The 20573-nt window shown below is 40.5% G+C and overlaps 2 protein-coding genes across 5 annotated transcripts; one reads left to right on the forward strand and one right to left on the reverse strand.

Moving 5' to 3' along the window:
• Positions 1-5682: 5682 nt before the first annotated feature.
• On the forward strand, positions 5683-13234 carry mbpa (myelin basic protein a). Of its 4 annotated transcripts, XM_029443134.1 has the most exons (7): positions 5685-5946; positions 7512-7607; positions 7979-8005; positions 9742-9762; positions 11382-11465; positions 11578-11598; positions 12018-12139. In XM_029443134.1, exons 1-6 carry the CDS (start codon positions 5827-5829, stop codon positions 11578-11580), a joined length of 351 nt encoding a protein of 116 aa, XP_029298994.1. In that variant the 5' UTR covers positions 5685-5826; the 3' UTR covers positions 11581-11598; positions 12018-12139. The 4 variants fall into 4 exon arrangements, with proteins under 4 accessions (XP_029298993.1, XP_029298992.1, XP_029298996.1 ...); XM_029443132.1 differs by lacking the exon at positions 11578-11598 and having other exon boundaries at positions 5684-5946; positions 12018-13234; XM_029443136.1 differs by lacking the exon at positions 9742-9762 and having other exon boundaries at positions 5684-5946.
• A 1416-nt stretch (positions 13235-14650) lies between these two features.
• Positions 14651-19280, reverse strand: LOC115016162 (zinc finger and BTB domain-containing protein 22-like). Its single transcript, XM_029443836.1, is given in 5 exon segments — positions 14651-16087; positions 16089-16558; positions 16884-17655; positions 18456-18669; positions 19066-19280. Coding segments are annotated over 4 exon segments (2094 nt in total). The 5' UTR covers positions 18663-18669; positions 19066-19280; the 3' UTR covers positions 14651-15442.
• Positions 19281-20573: the final 1293 nt, after the last annotated feature.

Raw genomic sequence — 20573 nt, forward strand, 5'->3', positions numbered from 1 at the left:
CTTAGGTTAGGTTTCTTTAGCAAGGGTTTTACAACAAGATAGATAGATAGAGAGAGAGAGAGAGAGAGAGAGAGAGAGAGAGAGAGAGAGAGAGAGAGAGAGAGAGAGAGAGAGAGAGAGACAGAAGACAGACAGACAGACAGACAGACAGACAGACAGACAGACAGACAGACAGACAGACAGGGGATATTTGGGGATATTTGTACAAACATAAAATTATAAAACATTAATGTAATAACTTGACATAGGAATCAAGATGGCTTCGGACAATGAAACTTACAATCTTGTATTTAGAATTTTGGTAGTAAGGAGATACTTTATTATTGGATTGTATTCTTTGCCTATAAAATAACTATTTATACAAAGCAAAACAAAAAGATGAAAATGTGACAGCATCAAACTCATTCTGTAACCTCCTCCAGGCTGATGGTAGTATCTGTACTCTCACAAGGGTCTCAGAAGTCATTCAAATTGTTTTAACAAATTATTTTTAAAAACTAAAACTGTCTCAAATGTTCAGTTTCTGCGCATGTGATGGAACAGAGGAAGGCTTTCTTTGACCCTCTTTCCCTCTAGTAGCAGATAGATATTCAGCTGCTTCTCTGAGTGGGCATCTTTGGTCTATATCAACATTCCTGCCGGGGTTCAAGGATATCTCCCATGTTTGTGTCCCACAGCTCGGTCGCAATGGCTGCTATTGTTTCCCCTGCACTCGGCCTCGACCTTCCAGCCCCAGGAACAAATCCAAGACTCTTCTGGATACGAGGGCACAAGCAGTGTGGTCAGCCCACTCTCCGCATTCCTGTACCCTACCTCTGCCAGGCCCGTGGGTGCTGCGCTGAGGCTGGGCCCTGCAGCACAAACAGACGGAGCACTGTGTGCGATTCAGAGTGAACAAACATGTCTCCCTCTGAGTCTATTCCCATTTTATTGTGTTTATACAGGAAACTATGCAGCTATGTAGCCTCTATAGACTTCAATGATATGGGCGCTCATGTTGAGATGAAAGTTTCACCCACTTTCACATTCAGGATTCCTCAGCGGATGGGTTCAAATGAAAACCTCAAGTTTCTCTACTTTTAAGAGGATTTAGATTTCCTCTCAATCATTGTGTCCAATCTTTGCTGAATGCTCTATTTGGGCACACGTGGCTGCCACAATATGAGTAATTTTGGCAAAACAAGATTAAGGCTCTAAAGGGCTGTAGACTCTTGAGGCACTAGCGCTGCTTTACTGTTCACAGTAACAATACTTGATGATGTTGAGTAGGCATCATGTTTACTATGTTCACCATCTGATTTTAAGCTAACATTTGCTGTTTTGCAGGTATTTGTTTGTAAAACTAAATATTGGACAAATTTAATTTTTTGACCTGATGATGGTGCTGGTTAAGGTGATAGGATTATCAGCATTATTACAATTTTATCCCGAGAGGAACATGAATGTCTGTACAAAATTGTGTACCAATGCAACTAGTAAATGTTGAGATATTTCACTGGATAAGTGAAAGCGTTGACCTGCTGGTGGCATTAGAGCTGACAAATACCATCATCATTCATCTTCTATGGATCTCTAGTGTCTGAGGAAAACATCCTGGAGTTGTTGACATATTTCCGCCGGGACAAAGGTAGCCATGCCGCTAACATAATAAAAAATAGAAAGGTACTCTGAAAGCGCAGACCTCCGCCAAAGCCAAATTCCCTATCTCACAATGTTAGCGAAAGTCAAAAATAGTGTTTCAATGTGCATAAACAGAACCGACAACATAACCTCCTTGGTGGAGAAGATTATAGAAGATCAGCGTAGTTGTTTAAAGTCCATCCTCTTTGCCATTTTGCAAAGTAGGCCATATATAATTAGATGTTTAGCTTACTATGACTTCTATTTATTCTTAATGTTCTTTTATTTGTTTTTACCTCAGTGTCAAACTTGAAGTATACAAGGGCTTCATCTGAAGGAAAAGAAATATATCTCGATATGTCCAACTCCACTGACTGAGTGCAGACATCAGTAGGAGGACTGGGAAAGAGAAAATCCTGATTAGATCTTTCCAGTTCTATCCTGTAATGAAGCTCAGTGATACCACAGCATGGCAGTGGAGAAACTACCCACAGCATGATGTCTTGTATTTTCTATCTCTTTAAACGTACTGCACCTCTGTGAGAGTCCATAATGGAAAGCTAGTCAAGTTTTATTCATTATGTGTCTCATATCATACGGCTGCTCACATGCTCAATCTGAAGAAGGAACAGGAATCTCTCCAGTGTCTCTTTTACTGTCTCATCTTGTCTTCTTTCTAAAGACCCTGTCACACATATCCGTATGGCAGAAACGTATGCCGGCGTATATGAAAAATTGTCAGAGTCCAAATACGTCCAACTTTTCATCGGATCAGAAAAGTGAACATATCCAGATACGCATGTCTAACCTATTGATAGCGTATCACTTACTTATACAAAACGTATCAGACGAATGCCCAACGAATGCATAACGTATACAAAAACATGGCGTATACAAAATATCGGCAACACGCTGGTGTACGTTGATATAAGGTAAGGTATAAGTAGTATTCGTTAAGAGCTCGCTGTGTTACGCTGGGGTGCGTTGTTGAACGCTGATGTTTTGAGCACGTTCAAAATTACCGGACGTACCCGACGTGTGTCTTCAAGTTATGCAGACATTACACATAAGTTACGTTACGTTAGACATACGTGAATACGGAATACGTACGTGAATACTTACCTACGTAAATACCTACGTGAATACCTACGTGAATACCTACGTGAATACCTACGTGAATACCTACGTAAATACGTTAGAGGTACGTTAGATATAGGTTACGTCGGCTGACGGTGAACCCTACAGCCAATGTATTGATAACGAGTGGATAATCTATTCGTAACCTATGTTAAGATTATGCTTGGAAGAGGACTACTGAGTAGACGGTCAACTCCACCCAACCTCAGCAACTACTAGCATGGCTACAGCGAGCACCTCAGGGCAGAGCACCTTCGGGCTCGGGAGGAAAAAGAAGAACCCTGGTCTCATGGATCAGGTTACCAAGTTCTTTGGAGGAGAGAAAAAGAAAAGGAGCATGGTGAGCATCCATGCATGTGCATCTAAATGGATAGTTCAGGGGTTTTTTTCAGTTGAACGTCACTGCTCCTAAAGCCTCTTAAAACTCAGTGTTACTATTGTTTGCTCATTGCACCACAAAAATGTGCTACTATTGTAGTTGTTTTAGGTGCTTTGGGACATGTGTAACCTATGTTAAGATTATGCCTGACGACGGAGTAACTTATTAAACGTGTTTCTACAGTACAGCTAGCGTTCAGCTAGCGTTTTGGGAGCTTATTGGGGTTTGAATATAGTATAGTAGGGTCCCTGTGAGTAGCTCATCCTCACTTCTTCACAGCACGTCTTGATGAATACATCAACCCATCATCAGAGAGCATGGAGGATGCTGAGAGGCTGAGACAAGAATACATTCTAGCCGTTCTCCAGCATCAGCATGACGTGAGCCAAATGGCACTTTTCCAGCTCCGTTGTCCAGACGCTCTGATACATTTTGTATAAGTAAGTGATACGCTATCAATAGGTTTGACATACATATAATAATTTGTTATGTATACGATATGTATACGTCAGCTACAACACCGCTGTGGAAAAGTTGGACGTATTTGGACTCGGACACATTTTGAGCTACTTTTCATATACGCCGGCATGTTTCTGCCATACGGAGCTGTGTGACAGGGCCGTATGTCTGGCGTGTTCGGCGTTTTCGTCTGCGTCCTTCAAACAATCACAACTTACCCTTAATTTATATCAACGTATTGCCGATATTTCGTATACACCAGCATACGTTTCTGTCATACGGATATGTGTGACAGGGCCTTTAGTCAGAAAAAAGGTTAGGTATAGAAACTAGAAATAGAAATAATCAGTAGAGTGCAGAACTCTGCCGAATGTGTCTGCCACAATTGCCCCCGTCAAGACTGTAAACATATCAGACATGTCTTTCCCTCGCACATCTCATTTTAATTCATGCAGCAGTCTGCACCATCTTAGCCAAACACACTGCAGGTCTCTTATGGCTACAAGCTGCTAATAGCTAACAGCTAACAAGCTTAGGAGCTCTCCTCCCGCCAACATGAGAAGACACGTTGTAGTCAGCGCTTGGTTCAGTTTGTTATTATACATTTATACATACATTTATACAATTATCTTACCTTGGAGTGAAAATCAAGACAGCAACAATTAATTTTCCCCTTTTCCTTAGTTTGAGAGATTAGCTGTGGACACACAGACAGAGGCACACACACAGACGCACACACACAACCAACAGGCTCACACCTGGCGGAGATAATTATGCCACTATAATGTATTCATTTAAATTTGGGGAAAAATTCCATGATATTTTAGTCCAATATACCCCTCACAGTTCTAAAATTTTAATAGAAAATGTTCACCTCGTCAAAATGTATTTCTCTTATTATGCTCATCTGGAATATGAAAACAGATGTTGCCACACAGCTTTGTTTTTTGATCTCTAAAAGTTACTTTCTGACTTGAAATAAGAATCAGCCAGAACAAAAAGTCATCTGTTCTAAAATATTAATATTCTGATGCTGTATGGGTGTTTTCTAACACAACTTACCCTGCAACAGATCTCGCTTTGTTCGCTGGCTGCTGCTGCAACCACTGCAGTTGAACCAACACATCCATGACTCCTTGTAGTGTTGAAATGTGGTACAATGGCAAATTAAATCTAAAGTTAGACAGCCAAACATTCAAGGATATTTGAGATCATGCATCTAAAACTGAGACTTTTATGTGAGACCAACCACAGTCTTCATCAACACATGAAGTTTGCTTACTTTTAGATCTTCAAAATGTACATTTATTTGAGCGCTTTTAGGATTGTTGTTCATGTTAGCTTAAATGTTAGCCATGACAGCTCATTCTTTTGGTCTTTGGAACAACAGTTGACAAAGCAATTTTATTTTTTTTCCATTTTAGGTTTTGGATTAGTACATTATGTTGACCTTTAATTGTCATTACTTTACAGTAAAGAATCAAGTTTGGTTAAATCCTTAATTTTTCAAGTCAGAAATGCAACTTTTGAAGCTCCATTTGTCATTAACATGCAGTAAGAGCTAGAGCTGTATGCATGTCATTGGTTTCAATATGAAAACACAAAAATTGAGAACATCCAAACATGCAGAGTCACCAGTTTATTTTATCCGTGTGCAGACAGATACTTGGCTCGTGTTCACAGGTTTTTACACAACAAGCTGTTCTTGTCTTTTGGGCCTCCCCTTATGTTAATCTGGGTGACTGTACATCCAATTTAAACACAATCCATTGAGAAGATATATGAGTCCGATTCAACAATGGCCTCGCAGTGGCGCGGACTGCTTTGCATCAGGGTGTGAGTGCAGACTCAGAGATAACCCTTGTTGTCCCTGCGGCCGGGGTGAAGCAGATGGGGAGAGGAACAATGGCCGGGCCCATGCAGAGGGCGGCAGTGACAGCCACTGAAGCCCTAAAGAATGCCTGGAGCCAAGCCAAAGCCATGGACCTCACTGCCACTGCAGCCACCACCCTCCACTCTCCACCCCCCACACACCTGACCCTCCTCATGTCCCATGGTGCCTTGCGGCCGAGGGGACGACACCTTCAAAGACGGCCCCTGAGCGTCAGAAGAGCAGCAAACCACCCTGAAGAAGCAGCAGAGCCAAGTGTTGGCACTGTGGGCTTTAAACTGACTTGGAAGAGGACTACTGAGTAGACGGTCAACTCCACCCAACCTCAGCAACTACTAGCATGGCTACAGCAAGCACCTCAGGGCAGAGCACCTTCGGGCTCGGGAGGAAAAAGAAGAACCCTGGTCTCATGGATCAGGTTACCAAGTTCTTTGGAGGAGAGAAAAAGAAAAGGAGCAAGGTGAGCATCCATGCATGTGCATCTAAAGGGATAGTTCAGGGTTTTTTTCAGTTGAACGTCACTGCTCCTAAAGCCTCTTAAAACTCAGTGTTACTATTGTTTGCTCATTGCACTACAAAAATGTGCTACATTGTAGTTGTTTTAGGTGCTTTGGGCATGTGTTAGTAGTTCGCCGCTCGGAAAAGCATCGGTGTTTTTCATTTTGTGACAATGCATGTTTTAAGATTATCCACTGGATTTTAGATTTTGGAAGTTTAAGATGCAGCAAAAATTCTGAACCCATTAGGAATACACACGAAACAAATCCAAATCATGGTTTTTAGTAGACAGTGTGTTTCTAATCTCCTCAGTGACTGTAACTGCAAGAGTGGTTACTAATTTTAAGGAGAGACATTTCTCAGTTTGGGCTTTTTAACAGTCTCTGCTTAAAGGAGCCAAGAGCACTGACGGCTCATTCACTGACCAGACACTCCTTCATTGAGATTTGGATTGACGATTCTCTCATTTCAGGCCTGCGCTTTAATATTGAGGCAAAATTTCACCTGGTCTGCAATATATTATGTGAGAAGCAAGATGCTACATGATTTAAATGTCATTTTCCAAAACAAATAGAAGATTTATTTATTTTTGCCAACCGAGTTGTTCTGAAAACAGTTCCTTCAAATAATAAAAGTTGAGATTATTTGGACTGTTGACTGGACCAAAATGTTGAAGTGGCTGTAATTGTTTAGATGCTGAATCTAAGGGGAAACTTTAGTGAAATACAGATGTTGCAGATCCAACATACTTGGATACATTACATACATAATGTAATTGTTATAAAATGACTATCCTATCATCATTTTATTACTATTAACTGGATATGTCTTTTAAAGAATGAATTTTCAGTAGATCAGATCAGTCTCTCTCCATATCTCCTTTGGCCTTCTCCTTTCATTATTTTGACTCTCAATTTGTGCAGCTAAATGTAATTTGTAATGTCAGCCTGGACCTGAGATGCAAACAGAAAAACCTCAGACAAAACCTCTTTCAAGGTTAGGATTCAACACCCACACACTGTGTTTGCAGAGGCTTTTAGGAGTCAGAGCAGCAGAGTGTCTCAGATATTGTGGCATTTTTTCCTCTTTGTGCTTAGATCTTTTCTCTCGTATGTTACAGGCTTTCTGTCCAGCACTTGAAATATAGCACAGTGACAAAAGAAAGCCATGATGATAGGTATCTGTGTATATCAAATGTATCTTTCTTTAGGTTTATGTTGCTTAATTTATATTTATATTTATGAAAACATACTTAACATACCCACACAACACCAAACATAATGACACATTATTTTTTTACATTTTTTGTCAGACTGCACAGAGACGGTCAGATATATAAGATTGTTCTGGAGGTTATGTTAGCGACAGTGTGTCAGCCGGCTACACCTGATACATCAAGTATTGTTATCGCCTTTAATTAATCAAATGTTGCAGATGCCATTTGATTTGATTACTCGATTACTCAATCTTGTGTTAACATTACTAAGTGAACACATGCAGTTACTTGACCTCTGTTAATCCTCACAGGGCTCGTTCCGGGGTCACCTGGCCACCTCACCTCAGCAGTCCTCCGCTCGCCGCCGGACCAATGAAAATGCTGTGGTGCATTTCTTCAGGAGCTTTGTAAGCCTTTAGGATTAAATGGTTTCATATTGCATACATCGTATCATACATTACATACCTTTAACCATGTACATGAAGTCCTTTTTTGTTGTTAACATCCTCAGTTTTATTCAAAATTTAAGCTCAACCGAGGTTGATGTATTACTTTGAGACTGCTAATGGTTGCATAAACAAGAACACAGAACAAACCCGTGTCCACTAATTTATACTGTGTGAGTGTTGAACGCTGTCTTACTTCTTAAGATTTACTTCAACTCTAACTCTTGGCATCAATAGATCATCTGTTTGTTATTCTATTTTCCTGTCCTGTGCAATAAGTCATTGAACACTCATCCTCACTGTTGTTGTTGTTGTTGCTTGGTGTCTCTCAGGTTTCCTCTCCTCGTCCTCAATCCAAGGTGAGTCTAATTTTTTCACAATACCTGTTTTGTTGATCATTCCAAAGGTATAGCCGCTGAGCGAAGATGCAGTGATGCACTCATCATTTACTTCTGATCACTTTTCACTCACAACTTCCTTTTGTATACTAATGTTCTCCACCATCTCAAATTCAACAGCTGCATCTTTTTTTCAAGCCGTAATGTTTTCAGCTTTTTATTTCATATACACATGGGGTTTCATTACACACCTTTAAGCCATTATGTGTGGGATTGTATAACTTTGGCACCACTCTGTAGGAGTATCATAGCATGCTGACAGTAATACAAGTTGCAGCTCCGTGGATCTGACCTTCCTTTTATACTGCACTGGCATTGTTGCATTTTTTTAAACAAAAATGTATGCCATCCAAATTATTTAAAAGATGCTGTAGTCAAATAACAAGATTTAGAGTCTACAGCCACACGAGTGATGCATTAAACTAAACGGCAACATCTGCATGTTAAGATGTTCTCAATGACACTGCTAACATTCTAATGTTTTACAGGTAGGCTATAATGCATATTCACCATCTTAGTATTGTATGTAGGGCCTAGGCTATGTTATATGTTAGCATGCTGTTATTAACTAATAATAAAAAACTAGCTTTTTAGCTAATGTTAGCTACATAGCATGAAACACTAGTTTTGAGCTAATGTTAGCTACATAGCACAGAACACTAGTTTTGAGCTAATGTTAGCTACATAGCACAGAACACTAGTTTTGAGCTAATGTTAGCTACATACCACAGAACACTAGTTTTGAGCTAATGTTAGCTACATAGCACAGAACACTAGTTTTGAGCTAATGTTAGCTACATAGAATGAAAAACTAGTTTTGAGCTAATGTTAGCTACATACCACAGAACACTAGTTTTGAGCTAATGTTAGCTACATAGCACAGAACACTAGTTTTGAGCTAATGTTAGCTACATAGCACAGAACACTAGTTTTGAGCTAATGTTAGCTACATACCACAGAACACTAGTTTTGAGCTAATGTTAGCTACATAGCACAGAACACTAGTTTTGAGCTAATGTTAGCTACATAGAATGAAAAACTAGTTTTGAGCTAATGTTAGCTACATACCACAGAACACTAGTTTTGAGCTAATGTTAGCTACATAGCACTAAACACTAGTTTTGAGCTAATGTTAGCTCCATAGCACCTAACACTAGTTTTTTAGCTACAGTAAGGTTTAGCAGCACTAAACACTAGTTTTAAGCTAATGTTTAGCTATTTAGCACAAAACTAAAGCTAATGTAATGCCATTTCAGGGACCATCAAAGAGTTAGGATTAGGATTTCACCAAACAATTGAACAATTTGCCCTGTTGATGACACTAGATAAAAAGTCATGAATGTCTGTACCAAATGTCAGTGCAATCCATCCTAAAGTTGGTAAAATTATGATAAAATAAATGGTAAATGCATCTTTTACATGATCACAACCTGCAGGTCAGGACCCATCCAATGGGTCACAAGATAATCAATGGGGGGAGGGGAAGAAACAAAAACCTCATTGTAGTACATATAGGCTTACATTTATAGAATGAGTTGGCTGGGTAAAGTATTTACCTATATTGTTGATCACCAGTGGAAATTACACATAGTTTACTTTAATTTACCAGCACATCAATGGTAATCTAGGTGGATGCAGGGGCACTACCCTCTCACTGTATCTCATCATGTCACTGTCTGTTTCTTTTTCATGTCCAGTGGAGAGACGTCTTGGGTTTGGTACGTCACACAAACTTCCCCTCTCAAACCAAACAAAAGCCCCACTGCTGACTGCACCACTCTGTGTGTGTGTGTGTGTGTGTGTGTGTGTGTGTGTGTGTGTGTGTGTGTGTGTGTGTGTGTGTGTGTGTATGTGTTGTGTGTGTGTGTGTGTGTGTGTGTGTGTGTGTGTGTGTGTGTGTGTGTGTGTGTGTTTGTGTGTGTGTGTGTGTGTGCATTGATCCCATCTATATCTGTATGTAGAGAGAGCTCCTCCACAATGTGTCCTTTGTCTGCAGTGCACCTGTTACCTAACCACCACGCTCGTCCTGTCTTTCTCTCACTTTATGTTTCACTGCCTTCCTCCTTAAAGAGAAGTATCTTTTATACCTGAGCATTAGGAACCGAGACGTATTCAAAAGCAGAGCTGATTCAACAGCTCCTAGCTGAACGACAAAACTCCCTCTTGATAGGGGCCACAGAAAATCAATTTAATTCAGATATATTCATTTCTGACTCTCCCAAGTTGGCTTATTGGTCAATATATGACATTACAATAAATTCTTCTTTGCTTTAATCCAGAGCGACTCGCTGCTTCTGGATGACTTTGAAACTGCTCAACTATTTATGAACCACAACCGGTAAACATTTTCTCTTAGGACCACTTGACTTCCACCACCCTCCTTCTCCGCTTCCTCTTCCACACCTCTAGCTCTCTGTAACACTTCCACTTCCTCTGTGCCAGAGATGACTCACCCATCCTTCTGTTTTCGCTTCCTACCGTCTTTGTGCATTCTCATCTGTCAGGTGAACCTGGACAGCCATGCCATGGAGTCTGTCATTTGACAATGATTACTGACTCGTGTCCTCTGTGACAGTCATTTCAGCGCGGACCTTACTTTGTCCTTGTCATCCATTTTCTTCCCCCTGAAGGGTGCTGTTATCTGAGTCTGGTGCTGTCGCATGTTCATGTTTTTCCCCAAGTCTTCGTTCCTGTTATTCTCTCACAATTACAGATCCAAGATGCAACTGTTTCCCACGTCACACTGCTGCTGTTGCAGAGAAACCACATACCTGCAGTTGTGTTGTTTTCCCCCTCAGCTTTCAAGTGAAATTATTGAAACTATTTTATAACCTTAAAACTTGTTTTCTAAAAGTTACATAATTACAAAAATACCTTGCATCAGTCAACATTTATTGTCCACAAGGGAAATTCAGCTTGTAGCAAAGCACATTAAAAACTTAATGAAAACATAGATCCAAATACCAAAAGGTCGATCCCAATGCAATTAGGGGATGGATGGTAAACAGAAATACAAGTACATAAAGTGCAAAGGTTTGGGCACTAATAAGGAAGTATGCAGTCTTTTCTTCATTTTTTTAAAGACTTATTATTTGTAGATATGTGTTTTTTGTCCAACAGCAATAATTGTGCCCTCTGTAACATTTTTAAACAATTGTTTATGGCGTTTTGTTAAAGTCATCTCTGATGCTCAGGGGTAAAATGTGTCTTATCTCGTAAAGAGAAAAAGGCCATCAATGTAAAATGAATTAAAGGTCTGGTTAAAGGTTACACAATGACAGAGCAGCAGGCCCTGCTTTCAGATCTCCATCTGTGCTTATAGAACGTCTTTTTCTAGGCCTCGTCGCCACGTGCTGAGAGCGCAAAGTCGCCGGTCAGGAGACGCAGAGACCAAAGCACACTGTCCAGGATCTTCAACCTGGTGAGCTTACTGCACGTTCGCGTCATGGTTTTACTCAACATGTCCTCTTTCTATCTGTAAAACTGGGCTTCATAAAAACTCTTTCCTGTCTGTGTTTGCCTAAATACAACAGTGATGCTCTCACCAGAGATCAGTGAGTAATACATCAATACTATATGATGATTCTCCATTTCACTTTCATCCACTTCATTTCATCACACGCTTTCATAGCAGCCAGTCAGCATGATAACCTAACAAGCTTTAGAGCAACATTTTCATCTTCACAGCATCATGGGAACCCAGATATTACATTTCTCACACATGTATTCATTGATTATCTTTCTGCAAATGCCATCTACCTCGACTCTTGTGAGGCTTTATTTTCAGGGTGAATAATCTCCTCAAATCCCAATAAATGTGAAATATTTGACAATCAAATCTTTCATGAACTTTCAGCACAGTTTTAACTAAAAACCTGCATCACCCCAGATTACTCTTAGATGCTTCACTGGGGATAGAAAATACATGTTTCTGTCTCAGCCATCTCATCATCATCCTTCTTCTTCTCTCCAGGGAGAAACCAAGTCCCGTCCACCCCCTAAACGCTGGAGCACCATCTTCTAATCTCTCCGCCGAGGAGCAAACCCCTGCTCCAAACCCGATGGGACAAGACGAAAGAGGGGAAACTGATCTGCAAGCGGCGGACTCACAACCTCAAGAATTATTAACCCACTAACAAGAGCCTTCTTTATGTTTGACATTGGCCGAGTATGAAATCTACTCTCCCGGGATGTAGGTGGTCACTGTGCATGTTTTTTGTTTTAATCCTACGGATGTCTCGTCTCGCTGTTTATAAGAGGTTTGGTCATGCTTTTAGTAAAATAGCTTACTGTAAAAGCACACATTATAGTATGAGTCTGGTGCTCGTGTCTGCTGTCTGAGCTTTGTTCATGGCAGATGTTTGTTTTTCTATTTATCTCCCTTCATCTGCATTTTGTACATGAGTGACGCTTTGTGTATCTCGCTGCTTTCTAGAAACACGACTCACACACCAAGCAAACCGTTGTTTTTGTTTCATATGTGAAATCTAGACGGGGATTGGTCCTGTTTGTGGCTGTCGTGCTCGAGTGAAACGTATGTTGCAAAGCATTTGAAAACACAACTGGAAACCTACAGTATATGAGTTGTAGAGACTCTAATGTCTTTGTTTAAATGTAACTGTTTTTGTTTTTCAGTGTAATTAATAAACAGTACGATGTCATTCAAGTCTATCAAAAAATAAAATGCCCTTTTCAAATGCACTGTTACATAACTACAGCATGTCGTAAGAACAACTGGTCTGCTCTCTTATCTGTAGCTTATATGGATCTCATTTATTGTGAGTTATCTGTTTGCATCTTACATTAAGTTTGTAATGTTATTTGTGTTTAGTGTTGTGATTTAGAAGAGGACAGGCAACAGTTGGTTTTATCTGATGGTCAGGTAGTAAGTGGTTCAAAGGTGGTTTAAGGCAGAAGCAAGATGGTCTGAGGAGTTCTGAAGGACAGTGGGTTGATTTCAAATGTTCTGACGCATAATATGTCCATTTCATTCTGTTCATAATAAATGACATCGCCACTCTCGTTTGTATATGCTCTGTTTGTATGTTCACTTTAACACAAAAGCCAAAAGAAGTGTAAAGTTGTTGTTTTTTTGCTACAGAAATATGTTTCCTCTTAATGTAAAGCTCTGTTTTTAATGTTCAGCCTAACTGGAAATAAACCTGCTATGTCTTCTCTTTAAAATCCTGATCATTCTGTTTGTCTTTATTCAATTATATTCACTTTTACTTTGTAACCGAATGGGACACGTTTGCAAACCTGCATTTTCAATTAGCTTTAAAGAAATAGTTTGATCATTTGGGAAATGTGCTTCTTCGCTTTCTTGCAGAGAGTTGAGGATATAATGCTCACGTCTGTTAGGTAACTATGTAGCTGATTAGCTTATCTTAGCATACAGAGGCCAGAAAAACTGCACAAGTCCCTGAAAACTCACTAATTATCACATATCTTGTTTGTTTAAGCCGTACAAAATCCAAAGTATTAAAACAAAGACTTGTGGTTTTACAGAGGGGCTGTGTTCCCCCTGCTTCAAGTCTTAATGCTAAGCTAGGCTAACCGACTGCTGGCTCCAGCTCCATTATATCGCACAGACTTGAGCGTTATCAAAACACCAAATATCGAACTATTCCTTTGATATTACACGAACGAATAAGTACCTCTCCTCTTTGGTGGAAGTACAGTATTAGCCACAAACTCAACCCATAATCCATAAAAACTGAAGACTCCCACACCCCCGTGAAACACCCTCCGGAGGCCAATCATCTCTCAGACAGTAATCCCAATATCAAATTACAGTAAAGAAGATCTCGATTAGGTTCAGACGTACATTTTGTCCTACAGTTAATTGATCACTAAACACGGATGATACTCAGAGGTGGGAAAAACAATGTTTCACATCATTAGAAATTATGCTGAGATAGAACTTTTCAAGGATAACTGCCCCTAAAGACCACAATTAGCAAAGAGCAGCATCTCTCCTGCATGCAATGTTCCCACGATAATTGGCTCAGTGGCCCAACATCCGCACCACAGAAAGGCAATTTTCCTGTATTCGACGCATTTTAGCATTCACATTAACAGCTTAATGTACCCTGAGCCTTTCACTACGGTTTGTTTCTACACTGATTCTGGCCACAAATGTGTCTGGTATGAGAAAGTATTATAGCTCAAAAATATTTATCTTATATTAGATACAAGCTCAACCAAAAAACATGATTTCAACATTATTTAAGCATTCGGTCAACCTACATCTTACTTTGATAGCACAAAATATCAACACTGTTGTGTAATTTGTTATCGTGTGTCTTAATTTGACTGTTATACCTTTGTTCCTCTTTGATCGTCACAACCTCTAGGGGCTGTCGCCCTTGAATACATTTCACGACAGCCCCGTTCATTGGCTCGTCATAATGGAGGATGCTTTCTTCAAACACAGTGAGGAACTTTTGCACTATTTGTTCACATGAAAGGGAGGCTGCAGCGTTGAGCAAGAGAGACCTCTGGTGCTCCACCATCGTGCTGCAGAGGAGCGTTTCTGCCATCAGCCAGTGGAATGACCCAGTGAAATGACCGGCAAGGTTCTGCAATGAATCCCAACATTCTACATTCAATCAGAAAAATCCAAAGAGTTTTTATTACCATATAAACCAAGATTTATTTTCTTTACATGGTGTAAAGAGACATCAATATGGCACTAACAAACAAAAAAAGTCTTACCCTTGTATTTATTTTCTAATGCAAATCAATGGCAAATAATTTATGTGCAAAATGCAAATGAACTTTAATCGGGCTCAAGAAGAACATTCACAACACGGATGTACAGTTTACATCATCACTGAACAAGAACTGAGGCTACACGGCATTTACTGCACACATGAATAGGGTCACTGAAGAATGAAGCACATGATTGTTCCTTTTATTTTAAAAATATCAATGATTTAACAAAAGAATGCGGAGAAAAAGGACGAAACAAAAGCGGCTGCTCAAAGAGAATAAAAGCCCCAAACAGCCACGATTCAAAGCTTTTATATCCTGTTTTCCCATACAGGTTCATTTCTAGTTATTTTCTACAGATCACAAGTTCTTTATGTCATGAGAGATACTGTAGGCCTAGTGCTAATACGTTTAAATGACAAAACATCGATTATGTGATTTCCAAATTAATGATGTCATTATCTTGAGAAAATTATCACATTATCTCAGAAAAGCAACATTTGTTCTTTTGAGATACTGACATAAAAGACGTGTGATATTATCATCATCAAGGGAGAACAGAGAAATATAATTTGAACCTCGGCTGTTTAGAGCTTCCATAGCCTTCGATGGTTTGTGTCCGGAGACGCGTCATTCGTTGTCCTCCTTGTATGTATTTATGTACACACAGTTTCACATTAATGTTTAATTTCCGCTAAAGCTCTCACTCGCCTCCTCTTTAAAAACATGACTCCCGGTCTCCAAGTTTTGTGACTGAGTTCTTAGCTCGTCCACAATCCCAGACACGCTGCCCAACAGGCCACGCATCCCGCCCTCCATCTCCCCGTGAAAATCCACCGCCTCCACTTTCACTTGTCCTCCCGTTGCAAGAAAAGCGTCCCCGTCTTCAAATCCATAACTGTAGCTGTCATCCACATCTGCTGCGGCTGTGCTTGCATTGCTGTTAGCTGTGGAGCTGGAGGCAAGTCTCTCGCATCGGGCCTGATGCCTGAGGAAGCTGTCCCTCCAAATGACTTTTTTCCCACACAGGCCACACTCATAGGGTCGCAGCCCTCCGTGAGTCTTAAGGTGCTTGGTGAGATGGTGTTTCATCTTGAAGGACTTTGTGCAAACAGGACAGCCGAAGGGCCTTAGATTGAGGTGCTGCATCTTTACGTGCCGGTCACGCATGCTCTTCAGGGTGTAGGCTTTGCCGCAGTGGCAGAAGTGGACTTTGCCCGTGTAGGGGGCGCCGGCGAGAGACACTGAGGAGGATGAAGATGGGGTCGGGGGTGAAGAGGGTGGCGGAAATGCAGCAGAGGATGGAGACAAATGGCGACTTGAGGTGGGGAGTCAATGAGCTGCCCTGTCCCACGGCGGTGGAGGGCCAGTTCCCCTCAGAGCCTGCCATGGTGAAGTCAGGAGACACGGGCACTAAAGGCCTCTGGGAAACCTGTCCTGTGCCATCTTCAATCTCATCATATGTGCCTCTGCTAAATGTTCCTTCTGTGAAACACTCAAAGTCCACATCCTCTTCCTCATCGTCTTCATCCTCGTCTTTACTGCAGCTGCCACCCTCTCCTTCCTGCGGCCTCTGCTCTGGTTGAGACCAAGGACCAGTCTGCCACTGCAGCCGGGCTGACACCGGACAGGAAGTGCCCGGAACTCCTTCACCTGTTTGGCAAGCATGAACACTGGGCAGGTCTGAGCAAGGATCTCTTCCCAACAAGTTTCTCTGCACTTTTCCCTTGGTCTCCTCCACACCCGCCTTCCCCGTGGCTTGTCCGGCGCCAATATTCTCATTTGAAATCGGGTGGAAGTCTGCAGGAGAAAAGGTCAAACAAAATCAGATCCATCCACAAAACAAGGAGAAGTAATACGTGACCCAGCATAGAAAAGCCATCACGCTATCAGGCTGTGTATATAATACCTTTATGGCAATACGGACCTAAATGTGCCTGAGTATCAAAATCTATTTTTTAAGACTTTTGAAAGATCGATATGATACATTTTAATGCCTTATTTTTAAATAAAAACATGCAATGCCTTTTAAGGATCTGTGGGAACCCTGTCAGTCAGGTTACACTAAATAATAGGTTTTTCACGATATATATTATTAAAGTGAAATAAGGCTCTTGTATCTTACCGCAGTGTCCCATTTGTGCAAAGCCTCCCTTCTTCTCCACCGCCGCTTCTCCGACTCCCTCATCTGCCTCAATCTCTCTTTTCTCCTTCTTCCTATTCTCTTGTGTCTCATCACAGTCCCCGCTCTCTCTGTTCTTATCAAGCAGTCTATCAGTGCTCGCCGGTGCTCCCCGCTGTTGAAACCTGACTTTCTGCTTTAATGCTTCACCACTAGGGAACCCTCCGTAACACCGGTTATTGTGGCCAGGTCCATCATGAGCGAAGTGGCTTGTTTTGGCATGGCTTGATACCCAGGCCTCCTCACAGTTTGTGTAAACACTCTCTGAGTAGCCAGGCAGGGTGTCCAGTTGAGAGTCGGCTGAGTGCAGGGCTGATGAGGGCCGTGGTCGCCCCCATCTAGGAAACTGCTGCGGGCGTCTCCAAGTAGCTAAGGGAGGCAAGGCATCGGGCTTTCTCTCCTTCCTTCTTCCCTCCCTTTCCAGATATAAGCAGTCTGTGCTGCTTGGGGACTGCTGGCGGGATGCAGTGCCAGGGTGAGCTACAGCGGCCTCTCCGGAGGTGACTTCTGCTGTGGGCCGGGGCCTCTTCAGGATCTCTGTGCATTTGTCCACGATGTGCCACATCTGGAGGAAACTGGCCACAGTGACGTAGTTAACAATGTCATCGTGCACAATGCTCAGCTGACCCGTGTAGGCTGAACTCAGGACACTCTCAAAGGCCACCGGGTCCATAACTGAGGGTAGGGAAACAGTTGTAACATTCTTCAGCAACACCTGTCGAGAGAATTAACAAACCATGCTGAGTTTTGGGCATCTGGACAGAAAGATGGGGTAAAAACAGTAGTGGAATGTAACTATATTTACTCAAGTACTGTACTTAACACATTTGAAGTACTTTAATTGAGTATTTCTATTTTATGCAACTGTATACGCCTACTCCACTACATCTCAGAGGGAAATATTGTACTCCACTACATGTGTCTGTCAGTTTTCACACCTTTCCTCTCCAGTAAACCATGCATCTCCAGGTGTATTGAATGTAAAAGGATGAAAGGTTCCTTTAGACTTGAGAAGATTGTCCTACTTCTTAAGCTAAATAAACGCTTTAATAGCACTCTTGGATCAGCTGTAAAGTGCATCGTCTCAAAGCTGAAAACAGGCTGTTTATCTGCCTTTGAGTGACACATGTTTCTCACAGGACAGAGACAAAGATACAAACATATGATGATCTTATAGAATATGAGGCATTGCTGTAGATTAAACTACCCAACAGTATATAAAGGTTAAAATAAGCACAATCTTAAACATCTACAGCCATCAAATATTTCACAATGACTTAAATACTTTTCATACTTTAAGGTACATTCTGCTGATAACACTTAGATTTTATTACTTAAGTTTTGAATGCAGGACTTTTACGTGTAGTGGAGTATTTTGCCAGTGTGGTATTAGTACTTTTACTTCAGTAAAGGATGTCAATACTTCTTCCATCACTGAGTAAAACCAAAATACCTTATTATAAATGAATGGATCTGTACACACAATATATTGCACACTGATGTACCCTGGCCTACCTGGTCGTGGAAGTAGGGTGAGGATGCAGCGAGCACACAGCGGTGGGCCCTGAACACTTGTCCTTGCACCTGGATGGAGAGATCACACAGACGGCCTTCTTCCCGCTGGCGGTTCAGATTGTCCAAAACAGCAGCACGGGCACCGGGGAAACACACCTGGACAGTCAAACCAGCTGGAGCAGCAGAAACACTGCAGGACGGATCCATGGTCACACTAAAGATTTTAAAAAAGTGCAAAAGGAAAATAATAACAGTGGCATTAAAGTTAGGAACTGAGACAAGGAATTTAAAACTGAAACACGGACTCATTTAATTACATTTAACTATTTGAGAGCTAATCGATCAGCTAGTTTGTCAACATAAAGTACTTAACCAACCTCGATAATTGACAGTAACGTTATAGGGACGTTTCCGAAAATCGACTGCCTGAAAACTGATCTTAATAATTCACTTTGATCGTTTACCTTTGAATAATAGCTTAATGTTATAATACTTGCTGATCATTTGTCTATCGACTAATTTATGGCTATTTTAATTGATCAACCTATCGTTTCAGCTCCAGCGTCAGATTGAAGTAGGTACATTGTCGATAAAGATATTAAATAATAACCTATTTGCATCCCAATCTGTATTGATGTGTGATATGAAGTTAGGGAGCTTCCACTTGATGACCACTACCACGTTTAGCTAGCGAATGTTAGCTACGAAGCACTAACTTGGTTAACATGACCGGTCACATAAACGGTTGTGGTTAAAAACAGTATTATTAACACAGGGTCTGGTGGAGGGCTGTAACGTTGTGCTCACTCCCGTGTTAGCATGTAGCTAACCAGCAGCCACTTGTTAGCTAACTAGACGTTAGATAGCTAGCCGTTGACGTTAGCTTAGTTACTTTACCTTTGATATGTCGGTATGTCGAACGTTTTACTTTTATATGGGACGTCGCTGGCTATTTGCAGCACAACATTATTATTCGTGAATTCCAGATACAAAGTACCATCGCGTGTTTGTGTTTAAAAGCTCGTAATTGCTAACAGCAGCTTGCCCGTAGGCGTAGCTGATGCTAGCTTGATGACAAAACAGCATCAGTGATCCTCACACACAACGTGAGTGGGTGTTTGCTGTTAAAGTTGACTATTATGAAATGTCATCACACTGGCCACCTTAATCTGTGCAAGTGCATATCATTATTATTATTATTATGAAAGCTGAATGCACAATATATATATATATATATAATTAAAGATTTTGTAATAAATAGATGTAAATCAAATTAATATGAAAAGTAATAAAATACATATATTATAAATAAGGTATCTAAACATAATAAATAACTCAATATACCTTAATGTATCTTAATGAGGGGCAACACAATAATTATTTAAAATATAACAATGTACATTGACTTTTTTTAAATGTACGTAAGTAACGTTACAATTTGAATTCAACTAGAAAAATAAGTTTGGGAAGGATTTAGACAATCTTGACATATGTATGGGAAATTTACCATCTAGCATCAAGTATAATATTTGTCATATAACTCAAAGGTTTATTATTACAATCGAATTGTGTGATATACATATTTCTTTTTCTTTTTTTTTATTGAGAACATTATCAGTAAACAAACACGACATATTTACATGTCTTATTTATCAAAAAACCTCAGGTTGAGCAAGATCAAAATAAAATACAAAAATGACTAAAAATAAAGTACATGTCAAACATAAAAACAAGGCTATCTCAAATTAACATCAACAAATCTAGTAAAGAAAATAACTATTGTCTTTAGCAAGCTTCAGAAACTTTATTATTATTATATATAATATAAACTTAATATTTGTTATATAATGTCCAGGCTTGTTATACAACAAACTTCTCTATAACACACATGAGCAGGCTCAGCGACAAAACAAATGCATAATGGTTTCTGGCTCAGCTCCTCTAAAGGTGCAGCTATATCAATATAGTAATATAGAAATAAGTGTGTTATATGAGTTTCCGGTGTTATATGACAATCATCTGTTGACAGAAATATGCCATTATTAGGATGACCCCGCCCTACTGGAGCTCAGTTAAAGGGCCAGTTCACCATAATATCAGCTGTGCAGCGTGTAATGT

Source organism: Cottoperca gobio, chromosome 11 (assembly GCF_900634415.1).
Source record: "Cottoperca gobio chromosome 11, fCotGob3.1, whole genome shotgun sequence".
Lineage (NCBI taxonomy): Eukaryota > Metazoa > Chordata > Actinopteri > Perciformes > Bovichtidae > Cottoperca > Cottoperca gobio.

What these genes read in the sequence shown, in the direction of transcription:
- mbpa (XM_029443132.1), top strand. Translation starts at nt 5,827, where the DNA reads ATGGCTACAGCAAGCACCTCAGGGCAGAGCACCTTCGGGCTCGGGAGG. An exon ending in GGAGAGACGTCTTGGGTTTG is followed by an intron (nt 9,763 to 11,381) that starts GTACGTCACACA and finishes GTCTTTTTCTAG; the next exon opens with GCCTCGTCGCCACGTGCTGA. An exon ending in TGTCCAGGATCTTCAACCTG is followed by an intron (nt 11,466 to 12,017) that starts GTGAGCTTACTG and finishes TCTTCTCTCCAG; the next exon opens with GGAGAAACCAAGTCCCGTCC.